The sequence below is a fragment of the Pseudophryne corroboree genome, chromosome 6 (genome assembly GCF_028390025.1).
Source record: "Pseudophryne corroboree isolate aPseCor3 chromosome 6, aPseCor3.hap2, whole genome shotgun sequence".
Classification (NCBI taxonomy): domain Eukaryota; kingdom Metazoa; phylum Chordata; class Amphibia; order Anura; family Myobatrachidae; genus Pseudophryne; species Pseudophryne corroboree.
Genome location: NC_086449.1, coordinates 62,264,256 through 62,277,742, shown reverse-complemented (window position 1 = coordinate 62,277,742; position 13,487 = coordinate 62,264,256). Strand labels below are relative to the sequence as shown.

Genomic DNA, 13,487 nt, shown 5'->3' with positions numbered 1-13,487 from the left:
TGGAAAATACGGTTGATTCGTCACCTTCACCACCGGAATCAGTGCCTGTGTCTGGGTCTGTGTCGACCGACTGAGGCAAGGGGCGTTTTACAGCCCCTGACGGTGTTTGAGGCGCCTGGACAGGCACTAATTGAGTGTCCGGCCGCCTCATGTCGGCAAACGACTGCTTAAGCGAGTTGACGCTATCCCGTAATTCCACAAATAAGGCATCCATTCTGGTGTCGACCCCCTAGGAGGTGACATCCTCATATTTGGCAATTGCTCCGCCTCCACACCAATAACGTCCTCATACATGTCGACACACACGTACCGACACACAGCAGACACACAGGGAATGCTCTATACGAAGACAGGACCCACTAGCCCTTTGGGGAGACAGAGGGAGAGTCTGCCAGCACACACCAAAAAGCGCTATATATGACAGGGATAGCCTTATGATTAAGTGCTCCCTTATAGCTGCTTTTATATTAATATATATAGCCATTTATTTTGCCCCCCCTCTCTGTTATACCCTGTTTCTGTAGTGCAGTGCAGGGGAGAGACCTGGGAGCCTTCCTGACCAGCGGAGCTGTGACAGAAAATGGCGCCGTGTGCTGAGGAGATAGGCCCCGCCCCTTTCGGCGGGCTCGTCTCCCGCTATTTAGTACATTTAGGCAGGGGTAAATATCTCCATATAGCCTCTGGGGCTATATGTGAGGTATTTTTAGCCTTTTTAAAGGTTTTCATTTGCCTCCCAGGGCGCCCCCCCCCAGCGCCCTGCACCCTCAGTGACTGCGTGTGAAGTGTGCTGAGAGGAAAATGGCGCACAGCTGCAGTGCTGTGCGCTACCTTAAGAAGACTGCAGGAGTCTTCAGCCGCCGATTCTGGACCTTTTCTTGCTTCAGCATCTGTGAGGGGGCCGGCGGCGTGGCTCCGGTGACCATCCAGGCTGTACCTGTGATCGTCCCTCTGGAGCTTCATGTCCAGTAGCCAAGAAGCCAATCCATCCTGCACGCAGGTGAGTTCACTTCTTCTCCCCTCTGTCCCTCGTTGCAGTGATCCTGTTGCCAGCAGGAATCACTGTAAAATAAAAAACCTAAGCTAAACTCTCTAAGCAGCTCTTTATGAGAGCCACCTAGAATTGCACCCTTCTCGGCCGGGCACAAAAATCTAACTGGAGTCTGGAGGAGGGTCATAGGGGGAGGAGCCAGTACACACCACCTGACCTGTAAAAGCTTTACTTTTGTGCCCTGTCTCCTGCGGAGCCGCTATTCCCCATGGTCCTTTCAGGAACCCCAGCATCCACTTAGGACGATAGAGAAATAATCATTCTTGCAGTGAAACATTTGTCGTGTGTCACAAATGGAATTGCCCTTTAGCTAACCCTGTGCTATACATACAATCAGGATTATTATAAACACCTCAGTGAGTATTAAGGGTCCTAGCAAGTGAAGTTTGGTTCCACAAGGGGGCAGTACATTGTCTATGTTGACAAGCATTAACGCTACATTGAGGGTCAGGTTCTACTAGATACAAGCTCTCACAGCCGATAAGAGCACAATCAGGATAGCCTGACTGTAGCTCGCACTTCCATATAGCTGTAGGAATCAGTTATAAGACAGATCCCACACAGCCACTATAATCCGTACCAGAGGCAGCTCTTGGGGAATTAAATCGGTCCTGTGGGAAAACCAGCTAGAACCGATCCCAAAGCCCTTACTGTAAATGGGTTATTCCATCAGCCTTGAGGAGCTGTCAGAACCATGCGCTTTACGCCAATGCAGGGTACCTGGACATGGTAATCCAGTTTGCGGTTACTCTCACAAGTGTGTGCAAAAATTAACATAGTTTTCCCACCCTTAAAAACCTGTGTTGTGCGCATGTGCACATTACAAAGTAACATAGTTAATGAGGTTGAAAAAATAAAAAAAATAAAAAAGACTAAATGTCCATCGAGTTCAACCTGTATTATAATTCTTATACCAATCTGTATATAACTATATTTTAACTATAAAGGCCCAGAGGAAGTTATATTTTTTAAGTCTAAATTACAACTATTTGTTATGCATTTTCTAAAATTTTCTTACTTAAAAGGGTTCTTCACAGTAAGAGCAGTAAGGATTTGGAATTCACTGCCAGAGAAGGTAGTAATGGTGGACTTAGTCAATATGTTTAAAAATGGATTAGATAAATTCCTAGCTGAAAGACATCCAAGGATACAGCATTATCCTTGGATGTCTTTCAGCTAGGAATTTATCTAATCCATTCACACCTTCTCTGGCAGTGAATTCCAAATCCTTACTGCTCTTACTGTGAAGAACCCTTTCCTTCATTGGCTATGAAATTGTCTCTCCTCTAACCTCAGAGGGTGTCTTGTGTAGAGACTTTTCGATAAACAAATCGCCTGATAGATCCTTGTATTGTCCCTGTATATATTTATAAATATTAATAATATCCCCTCTCAGCCGCCTCTTTTCTAGTGTAAACCTAGTAAGCCTTTCCTAATAGTCCAGCGCCTCTAACCCCCTGATCAGTTTTGTGGCTCGCCTCTATTATAGTGAGGTGCCCAGAACTGTACACAATATTCAAGGTGTGGCCATACCAATGATTTGTACAGTGGCAGGATTACACTCACATCCCTTGTCTCCTTTCCCTGTTTTATGCATCCTAATACCTTATTTGCTTTTGTTGCTGCACTTTGACATTGGGATCTGCTACTAAGTCTATTATCAATGAGCACCCCCAAATATTTTTCAACTACCGTTTCCCCTACATTTTCCCCCATTTAATTTATAGGCTGCCCGATTGTTCTTAGTCCCAAGGTGTAGAACTTCAACATTTTCTATATTGAACCTCATTCTCCATTTGTCTGCCCAAACCTCCAGTTTAAATAAGTAATTCTGTAGAGACTCAACATCCATGTCTGAATTAATCACTCAACACAATTTAGTATCATCTGTGAAAATTGACAGTGCTTTCCAGACCTAATCCTACAGTAGGTCATTAATAAATATGTTAAGGAGTAGTGGCCCGAGTACTGACCCTTGAGGTATTCCACTAAGCACTGAGGCCCAGTCAGAAAACATCCCATTAATCACCACTCGCTGTTCCCCGTTATCCAGCCAATTACTTACCCAAGTACAGATAGAGTTTCCTAAACCAAGCTCTCTTACTTGAAAAGTTAGTCTCCTATATGGCACTGTATCAAAGGCCTTAGCAAAATCCAAATGGACCACATCCACTGCTTTACCCTGATCGCTCACTTTCTCGTAGAAGCCAATTAGGTTAGTTTGACATGACCTGTCCTTCACAAAAACATGCTGGTTCTTATTAATAACCTTGGAGGTATCCAAGTACTCCTGTATGCTATCCCTCATACCTTCTAGTATTTTCCCCACTATAGATGTGAAACTTACCGGTCTATAGTTACCGGGATGAGTTTTAATTCCCTTTTTAAATATTGGGACTACCTCTGCTACATGCCAGTCCTTCGGTATCATGCCTGATGTAATAGAATCATAGAAAATCAAATATAAAAGGATTTGCTAGTTCTGAGTTAAGCTCCATAAGAACCCTTGTGAGAGGCTGTGGTGGCTTGCACTTAATTCAATCTATCCATAAGACTGGATAAAAAAGCTGGATAATTAAGCTGGCATTCATACTACCATAAACTGATTGGGAAACTACCATTCTCTGTATCATTATTTATACTATAATGCAACATTATGAATTAAGAAAAACAAAAACGCAAACACGCACCTGTATAAGGTGACAGCAAAGTCCTTTAAGTTAACCAAAAAAAACCTGTGTTGGCAGCTATCAGCTGGATAGAAGACATTATCGTCCTATAAAAGGGCAACCTGCCACTTTCACTAAGTGACTACCATGTACCCACTCTGACATACTGACCTGCTACATACACTGTGACTGCACCTCATCATCTAATTACACACTAACCTGCTACATACACTGTGCAACCGTACTGTCCTCGCTCTGTGACATCTAATTACACACTATCCTCCTATATACACAGTGTGACTGCCCTGTCCTCTTTCTGTAACCTCATCATCTAATTACACCCTAGCCTGCTATATACAATGTGTGACTAACCTATTTACACTGTGACATCATCTAATTACATACTAACCTGTATGACATCTAATCACACACTAACCTGCTATATACACTGTGTGACATCATCTACTTACACACCAACCTACTATATACACTGTGTGACTGCCCTGTCCTCACTCTGTGACCTCATCATCTAATTACACCCTAACCTGCTATATACACTGTGACTGCACCTCATCATCTAATTACACACTAACCTGCTACATACACTGTGTAACCGTACTGTCCTCGCTCTGTGACATCTAATTACACACTACCCTCCTATATACACAGTGTGACTGCCCTGTCCTCTTTCTGTAACCTCATCATCTAATTACACCCTAGCCTGCTATATACAATGTGTGACTAACCTATTTACACTGTGACATCATCTAATTACATACTAACCTGTATGACATCTAATCACACACTAACCCGCTATATACACTGTGTGACATCATCAACTAATTACACACTAACCTGCTATATACACTGTGTGACATCATCTACTTACACACCAACCTACTATATACACTGTGTGACTGCCCTGTCCTCACGCTGTGACCTCATCATCTAATTACACCCTAACCTGCTATATACACTGGGTGACTAACCTGTTTACGCTGTGACATCATCTAATTACACACTAACCTGCTATATACACTGTGTGACATCAACTAATTACACACTAACCTGATATACACACTGTGTGACTGCCCTGTCCTCACTCTGACATCATCTACTTACACAGTAACCTGTTATATACACTGTGCCTGTACTGTCCATGCTCTGTGACATCATCATCTAATTACACCCTAACCCATAGTTACCTACTTTGCTGCCTCCTCCGGGAGGAGGCAGCGTTGTAGGTGTATGGGGGGCGTGGCCGGCAGCAGGATAGGCGGTCCGGGGGCGTGGCCGGTAGTAGGATGGGCGGTCCGGGGGCATTACATCAGGGTCGCGTCTTCGTGACTCCGCCCCCGCTGTGCCGAGAAACGAGCCGCTGCATAGCGGGGGGCGGAGCTACGATGACGCGATTCAGCGCGAATCGCGTCATCGGACCCCCTCGGGCCGCCCGCTTGTTCTCTGCTGCGGGCGGCCGAGGGGAAAAGCGGGAGGCTTGCCCACCTTTCCGGGGGGCCGGGAGGGTCACCCGATTTTCGGGAGCCTCCCGGCCATTCCGGGAGGGTAGGCAAGTATGCCCTAACCTGCTATATACATTGTGTGACTAACCTGTTCTCACTGTGACATAATTTAATCCCACACTAACCTGCTACTGTACATTCACTGTGTGTCTGCCCTGTCCTCGCTGTGACATAATCTAATCACACACTAACCTGCTATATACAATATGTGACTGCCCTGTTTTCACTGCGACATCATCTAATTACACCCTAACCTGCTATATACAATGTGTGACTAGTTTTTACTGTGACATCATCTAATTACACATTATAATGGTACATACACTGTGTGACTGCAGTGTCCTCGCTGTGACATCACCTAATTATACACTATCCTGCTTCCTGCTACATACACTGTGTGACTACACTGTCCTCGCTCTGTGACATCATAATCGAATTACATACTAAACTGCTATATATAATGTATGACATCATCTAATCACACACTAACCGGCTATATATACTGTTTGACTACCCTGTCCTCACTGTGACATCAGCTAATTACACACTATCATGCTATATACACTGTGTGACAGTCTAATTACACACTAAGGGCCAGATTCAGATCCGATCGCTGCTGTGCGTTTTTGCACAGCAGGAAATTATCGATTGACTGCGCATATGTATGCACCACAATCCGCACGCGCTTCGCCAAACAGTGACAAGTGCCTGCACTGTCCATGCTCTGGGACCTCATCATCAAATTACACACTAGCAACTGCCCTGTCCTTGCTCTGTGACATCATCATCTAATTACACCCCAGCCTGCCATATACAATGTGTGACTAACCTGTTTTCACTGTGACATCATCTAATTACACACTAACCCACTATATACACTGTGGGGTATATTCAATTAGAGTCGGAAACTTCCGTCTTGTCGGAAAGACAGCATTTTCCGATTAGAATAGGTCGGAATGGGTTCCGACCTATTCAATCCAGCCTCATTTTTTCCCGACAAGTTGGGAAATCAGACTTGTCGGAAAGCACGTGGATCGGCAGATTTTAGCCCCATTTCAGACAACGTCAATCCTGTCGGATTTGGCCCGGCGTCCGTGCAGCTGCTGTGCGTCAGGGCTGTTATTGATTTTAGAAAAATAAGAATTTACTTACCGATAATTCTATTTCTCGGAGTCCGTAGTGGATGCTGGGGTTCCTGAAAGGACCATGGGGAATAGCGGCTCCGCAGGAGACAGGGCACAAAAAGTAAAGCTTTAGGATCAGGTGGTGTGCACTGGCTCCTCCCCCTATGACCCTCCTCCAAGCCTCAGTTAGGACACTGTGCCCGGACGAGCGTACACAATAAGGAAGGATTTATGAATCCCGGGTAAGACTCATACCAGCCACACCAATCACACTGTACAACCTGTGATCTGAACCCAGTTAACAGTATGATAACAGCGGAGCCTCTGAAAGATGGCTCACAACAATAATAACCCGATTTTTGTAACTATGTACAAGTATTGCAGATAATCCGCACCTGGGATGGGCGCCCAGCATCCACTACGGACTCCGAGAAATAGAATTATCGGTAAGTAAATTCTTATTTTCTCTATCGTCCTAGTGGATGCTGGGGTTCCTGAAAGGACCATGGGGATTATACCAAAGCTCCCAAACGGGCGGGAGAGTGCGGATGACTCTGCAGCACCGAATGAGAGAACTCCAGGTCCTCCTTAGCCAGGTTATCAAATTTGTAGGATTTTACAAACGTGTTTGCCCCTGACTAAATAGCCGCTCGGCAAAGTTGTAAAGCCGAGACCCCTCGGGCAGCCGCCCAAGATGAGCCCACCTTCCTTGTGGAATGGGCATTTACATATTTTGGCTGTGGCAGGCCTGCCACAGAATGTGCAAGCTGAATTGTATTACACATCCAACTAGCAAAAGTCTGCTTAGAAGCAAGAGCACCCAGTTTGTTGGGTGCATACAGGATAACAGCAAGTCAGTTTTCCTGACTCCAGCCGTCCTGGAACCTATATTTTCAGGGCCCTGACCACATCTAGCAACTTGGAGTCCTCCAAGTCCCTAGTAGGCGCAAGACACCACAATAAGCTGGTTCAGGTGAAACACTGACACCACCTTAGGGAGAGAACTGGGGACGAGTCCGCAGCTCTGCCCTGTCCGAATGGACAAACAGATATGGGCTTTTTTGAGAAAAAAACCACCAATTTGACACTCGCCTGGTCCAGGCCAGGTCCAAGAGCATGTTCACTTTTCATGTGAGATGCTTCAAATCCACAGATTTGACTGGTTTTAAACCAATGTGTTTTGAGGAATCCCAGAACTACGTTGAGATCCCACAGTGCCACTGGAGGCACAAAAGGGGGTTGTATATGCAATACTCCCTTGACAAACTTCTGGACTTCAGGAACTGAAGCCAATTCTTTCTGGAAGAAAAATCGACAGGGCTGAAATTTGAACCTTAATGGACCCCAATTTGAGGCCCATAGACACTCCTGTTTGCAGGAAATGCAGGAATCGACCGAGTTGAAATTTCTTCGTGGGGCCTTCCTGGCCTCACACCACGCAACATATTTTCGCCACATGTGGTGATAATGTTGTGCGGTCACCTCCTTTCTGGCTTTGACCAGGGTAGGAATGACCTCTTCCTGAATGCCTTTTCCCTTAGGATCCGGCGTTCCACCGCCATGCCGTCAAACGCAGCTGCGGTAAGTCTTGGAACAGACATGGTACTTGCTGAAACAAGTCCCTTCTTAGCGGCAGAGGCCATAAGTCCTCTGTGAGCATCTCTTGAAGTTCCGGGTACCAAGTCCTTCTTGGCCAATCCGGAGCCATGAGTATAGTTCTTACTCCTCTACGTCTTATAATTCTCAGTACCTTAGGTATGAAAAGCAGAGGATGGAACACATACACCGACTGGTACACCCACGGTGTTACCAGAACGTCCACAGCTATTGCCTGAGGGTCTCTTAACCTGGCGCAATACCTGTCCCGTTTTTTGTTCAGACGGGACGCCATCATGTCCACCTTTGGTAATTCCCAACGGTTTACAATCATGTGGAAAACTTCCCCATGAAGTTCCCACTCTGCCGGGTGGAGGTCGTGCCTACTGAGGAAGTCTGCTTCCCAGTTTCCATTCCCGGAATGAAACACTGCTGACAGTGCTATCACATGATTTTCCGCCCAGCGAAAAGTCCTTGCAGTTTTTGCCACTGCCCTCCTGCCGCCCTGTCTATTTACGTGGGCGACTGCCGTGATGTTTTATCCCACTGGATCAATACCGGCTGACCTTGAAGCAGAGGTCTTGCTAAGCTTAGAGCATTATAAATTTACCCTTAGCTATATTTATGTGGAGAAAAGTCTCCAGACTTGATCACACTCCCTGGAAATTTTTTCCTTGTGTGACTGCTCCCCAGCCTCTCGGGCTGGCCTCCGTGGTCACCAACATCCAAAACTGAATGCCGAATCTGCGGCCCTCTAGAAGATGAGCACTCTGTAACCACCACAGGAGAGACACCCTTGTCCTTGGATATAGGGTTATCCGCTGATGCATCTGAAGATGCGATCCGGACCATTTGGCCAGCAGATCCCACTGAAAAGTTCTTGCATGAAATCTGCCGACTGGAATTGCTTCGAAGGAAGTCACCATTTTTTTTACCATGGCCCTTGTGCAATGATGCACTGATTTTAGGAGGTTCCTGACTAGCTCGGATAACTCCCTGGCTTTCTCTTCCGGGAGAAACACCTTTTTCTGGACTGTGTCCAGAATCATCCCTAAGCACAGGAGACTTGTTGTCGGGATCAGCTGCGATTTTGGAATATTTAGAATCCACCCCTGCTGTTGTAACAGTATCCGAGATAGTGCTACTCCGACCTCCAACTGTTCCCTGGACTTTGCCCTTATCAGGAGATCGTCCAAGTAAGGGATAATTAAGACGCCTTTTCTTCGAAGAAGAACCATCATTTCGGCTATTACCTTGGTAAAGACCCGGGGTGCCGTGGACAATCCAAACGGCAGCGTCTGAAACTGATAGTGACAGTTCTGTACCACGAACCTGAGGTACCCTTAGTGATAAGGGCAAATTTGGGACATGGAGGTAAGCATCCCTGATGTCTCGGGACACCATATAGTCCCTTTCTTCCCGGTTCGTTATCACTGCTCTGAGTGACTCCATCTTGATTTGAACCTTTGTAAGTGTTCAAATTTTTTTAGATTTAGAATAGGTCTCACCTAGCCTTCTGGCTTCAGTACCACAATATAGTGTGGAATAATACCCCTTTTCTTGTTGTAGGAGGGGTAATTTAATTATCACCTGCTGGGAATACAGCTCGTGAATTGTTTCCCATACTGCCTCCTTGTCGGAGGGAGACCTTGGTAAAGCAGACTTCAGGAGCCTGCGCAGGGGAAACGTCTCGACATTCCAATCTGTACCCCTGGGATACTACTTGTAGGATCCAGGGGTCCTGTACGGTCTCAGCGTCATGCTGAGAGCTTGTCAGAAGCGGTGGAACGCTTCTGTTCCTGGGAATGGGCTGCCTGCTGCAGTCTTCTTCCCTTTCCTCTATCCCTGGGCAGATATGACTCTTATAGGGACGAAAGGACTGAAGCTGAAAAGACTGTCTTTTTCTGCAGAGATGTGACTTAGGGTAAAAACGGTGGATTTTCCAGCAGTTGCCGTGGCCACCAGGTCCGATGGACCGACCCCAAATAACTCCTCTTCCTTTATACGGCAATACACCTTTGTGCCGTTTGGAATCTGCATCACCTGACCACTGTCGTGTCCATAAACATCTTCTGGCAGATATGGACATCGCACTTACTCTTGATGCCAGAGTGCAAATATCCCTCTGTGCATCTCGCATATATAGAAATGCATCCTTTAAATGCTCTATAGTCAATAAAATACTGTCCCTGTCAAGGGTATCAATATTTTTAGTCAGGGAATCCGACCAAGCCACCCCAGCTCTGCACATCCAGGCTGAGGCGATCGCTGGTCGCAGTATAACACCAGTATGTGTGTATATACTTTTTATGATATTTTCCAGCCTCCTGTCAGCTGGCTCCTTGAGGACGGCCCTATCTATAGACGGTACCGCCACTTGTTCTGATAAGCGTGTGAGCGCCTTATCCACCCTAAGGGGTGTTTCCCAACGCGCCCTAACTTCTGGCGGGAAAGGGTATACCGCCCATATTTTCTATCGGGGGGAACCCACGCATCATCACACACTTCATTTAATTTATCTGATTCAGGAAAAACTACGGTAGTTTTTTCACATCCCACATAATACCCTCTTTTGTGGTACTTGTAGTATCAGAAATATGTAACACCTCCTTCATTGCCCTTAACGTGTGGCCCTAATAAGGAATACGTTTGTTTATTCACCGTCGACACTGGATTCAGTGTCCCTGTCTGTGTCTGTGTCGACCGACTAAAGTAAACGGGCGTTTTAAAACCCCTGACGGTGTTTTTGAGACGTCTGGACCGGTACTAATTGTTTGTCGGCCGTCTCATGTCGTCAACCGACCTTGCCGCGTGTTGACATTATCACGTAATTCCCTAAATAAGCCATCCATTCCGGTGTCGACTCCCTAGAGAGTGACATCACCATTACAGGCAATTGCTCCGCCTCCTCACCAACATCGTCCTCATACATGTCGACACACACGTACCGACACACAGCACACACACAGGGAATGCTCTGATAGAGGACAGGACCTACTAGCCCTTTGGAGAGACAGAGGGAGAGTTTGCCAGCACACACCAAAAACGCTATAATTATATAGGGACAACCTTATATAAGTGTTTTCCCTTATAGCATCTTTTTTATATATTTTTAACGCCAAATTAGTGCCCCCCCTCTCTGTTTTAACCCTGTTTCTGTAGTGCAGTGCAGGGGAGAGCCTGGGAGCCTTCCCTCCAGCCTTTCTGCGAGGGAAAATGGCGCTGTGTGCTGAGGAGATAGGCCCCGCCCCTTTTTCGGCGGCCTCGTCTCCCGCTCTTAACGGATTCTGGCAGGGGTTAAATATCTCCATATAGCCCCCGGAGGCTATATGTGAGGTATTTTTAGCCAAAAATAGGTTTTCATTGCCTCCCAGGGCGCCCCCCTCCCAGCGCCCTGCACCCTCAGTGACTGCCGTGTGAAGTGTGCTGAGAGGAAATGGCGCACAGCTGCAGTGCTGTGCGCTACCTTAAGAAGACTGAGGAGTCTTCATGCCGCCGATTCTGGACCTTCTTCTTGTTTCAGCATCTGCAAGGGGGCCGGCGGCGAGGCTCCGGTGACCATCCAGGCTGTACCTGTGATCGTCCCTCTGGAGCTAATGTCCAGTAGCCAAAGAAGCCAATCCATCCTGCACGCAGGTGAGTTCACTTCTTCTCCCCTAAGTCCCTCGTTGCAGTGATCCTGTTGCCAGCAGGACTCACTGTAAAATAAAAAACCTAAGCTAAACTTTTCTAAGCAGCTCTTTAGGAGAGCCACCTAGATTGCACCCTTCTCGGCCGGGCACAAAAATCTAACTGAGGCTTGGAGGAGGGTCATAGGGGGAGGAGCCAGTGCACACCACCTGATCCTAAAGCTTTACTTTTTGTGCCCTGTCTCCTGCGGAGCCGCTATTCCCCATGGTCCTTTCAGGAACCCCAGCATCCACTAGGACGATAGAGAAAAAGACATTCTTAAATAAGCGCTAACATATACCTCACGCCAACCGGGTTCCTTCGCCCCTGCCATCTGTGATACATCCTGTGCAGCAGCAGCCGCTTCGCTGAGATCTGCCCGACACCGTGGTGAGAGCGAGGCGGACAGGATATCCCCACTGTTAGTGTCAGCAGCGCCGGGTGGGGAGAAGAAGCAGCCAGAATGTTGGCAAGCATAGGTACACCTCCACAAGCACTGATCTGGGTATATTAGGAATGATTGCAGTGTATAAGGTTGGCAGAACTCTGTAAATGGCAGAGCTGCCACCCAGGAAAGGGATTTGCTCCTCTGCCCATTTAGGGTTCCAGCCTGGCAGCCCGCAGACCATACTTGCCTACCTGACCTTCTCCATGAGGGAGAAAATGCTCTGTTCCTGGACTTTCCTGGTAATGTATGATTGCCATCACCTGTGGTTAAACACCTTTCTTACCAATTAACTAGCTCACCACAGGTGATGGCAATCATACATTACCAGGAAAGTCCAGGAACAGAGCATTTTCTCCCTCATGGAGAGGGTCAGGTAGGCAAGTATGCCGCAGACACTGATGTGCAGGAGGAAGCACTTGATGGCTGAACCCAGCACAGAGGCAATGCCAGGTGCCCATTATCATTGACCAGCTACTACTAATAAAGGGGAGCAGATGTGGCAAAGTTTCTGAGAAGTGTGGTAGTTGCCTATAGCAACCAATCAGCGCCTACCTAACATTTTAGAGGACGTGCACGATACATGCTAGCTAGAAGCAGGCTGGTTGCTATGGGATACATCTCCCCAGCCCCGCCCCCTTCCTTTATGTGCTCTGCAATTCAGCAGCAGGAACGCTATCACGTGATAACTGCAAGAGCGCTCACTGGTTGGCCGGTTAGTCCCCCCGCCCACAACACGTGTGTCCCCGTGTGTCAGTGCTGAGTCCGCGTCTCTCACCTTCATGGTCCGGATGGCCTCGGCCCCCTCCCGCACCCCGGTCACCGGATCATACCGGCTCTCCTGCGGCAGCAGCAGCTGGTTCAGAACCTGCAGAGAGCCGCGGCTGTACCGCACGGACTCCAGCGACATGGCGGCGACGGCTGTACTTCCGGGGGCGGGGTTATAGCCACGTGTGTGCCAGCGCTGGGCGGAATCAGGTGGCAGCGTCATATATAGTGTGTGCACTGAGACAGTACTGCAGCAGCTGCAGTGTCATGGTGTTATAGCAATTATCTCGTGTTATTACCGGCTGCGGTGACAGCAGCAGCTCTATCTGCCCTCCCCCATATCACTAGCGCCACCTACTGGTCACTGTTAGACCTCTTCACCATCAGATACCCTTCCTCCTACTCATCACTGATAACGCCATCCTCCTCATCACAGATACCCCCCATCTCATCATCATCACTGATACCCCCCTCCTCCTCATCACTGATACCACCCCTCCTCCTCATCATCACTGATACTCCTCATCACTGATACCCCTCCTCCTCATCACTGATACCCCCTCCTCCTCATCACTGATACCCCCCTCCTCCTCATCACTGATACCCCCCTCCTCCTCATCACTGATACCTCCCTCCTCCTCATCACTG

General features: G+C 47.6%; 1 protein-coding gene across 1 annotated transcript in view; it reads right to left on the bottom strand.

The window, feature by feature from the left end:
- MRI1 (methylthioribose-1-phosphate isomerase 1) overlaps positions 1-13,048 on the bottom strand; it is a 32,934-nt gene extending 19,886 nt beyond the window's left edge. Inside the window, exon 1 of the mRNA XM_063931056.1 lies at positions 12,850-13,048. Coding sequence (XP_063787126.1) covers positions 12,850-12,981 — 132 coding nt within the window. The 5' untranslated portion in view covers positions 12,982-13,048. The remainder of the gene's footprint in view (positions 1-12,849) is intronic.
- Between the last annotated feature and the right edge of the window lie 439 nt (positions 13,049-13,487).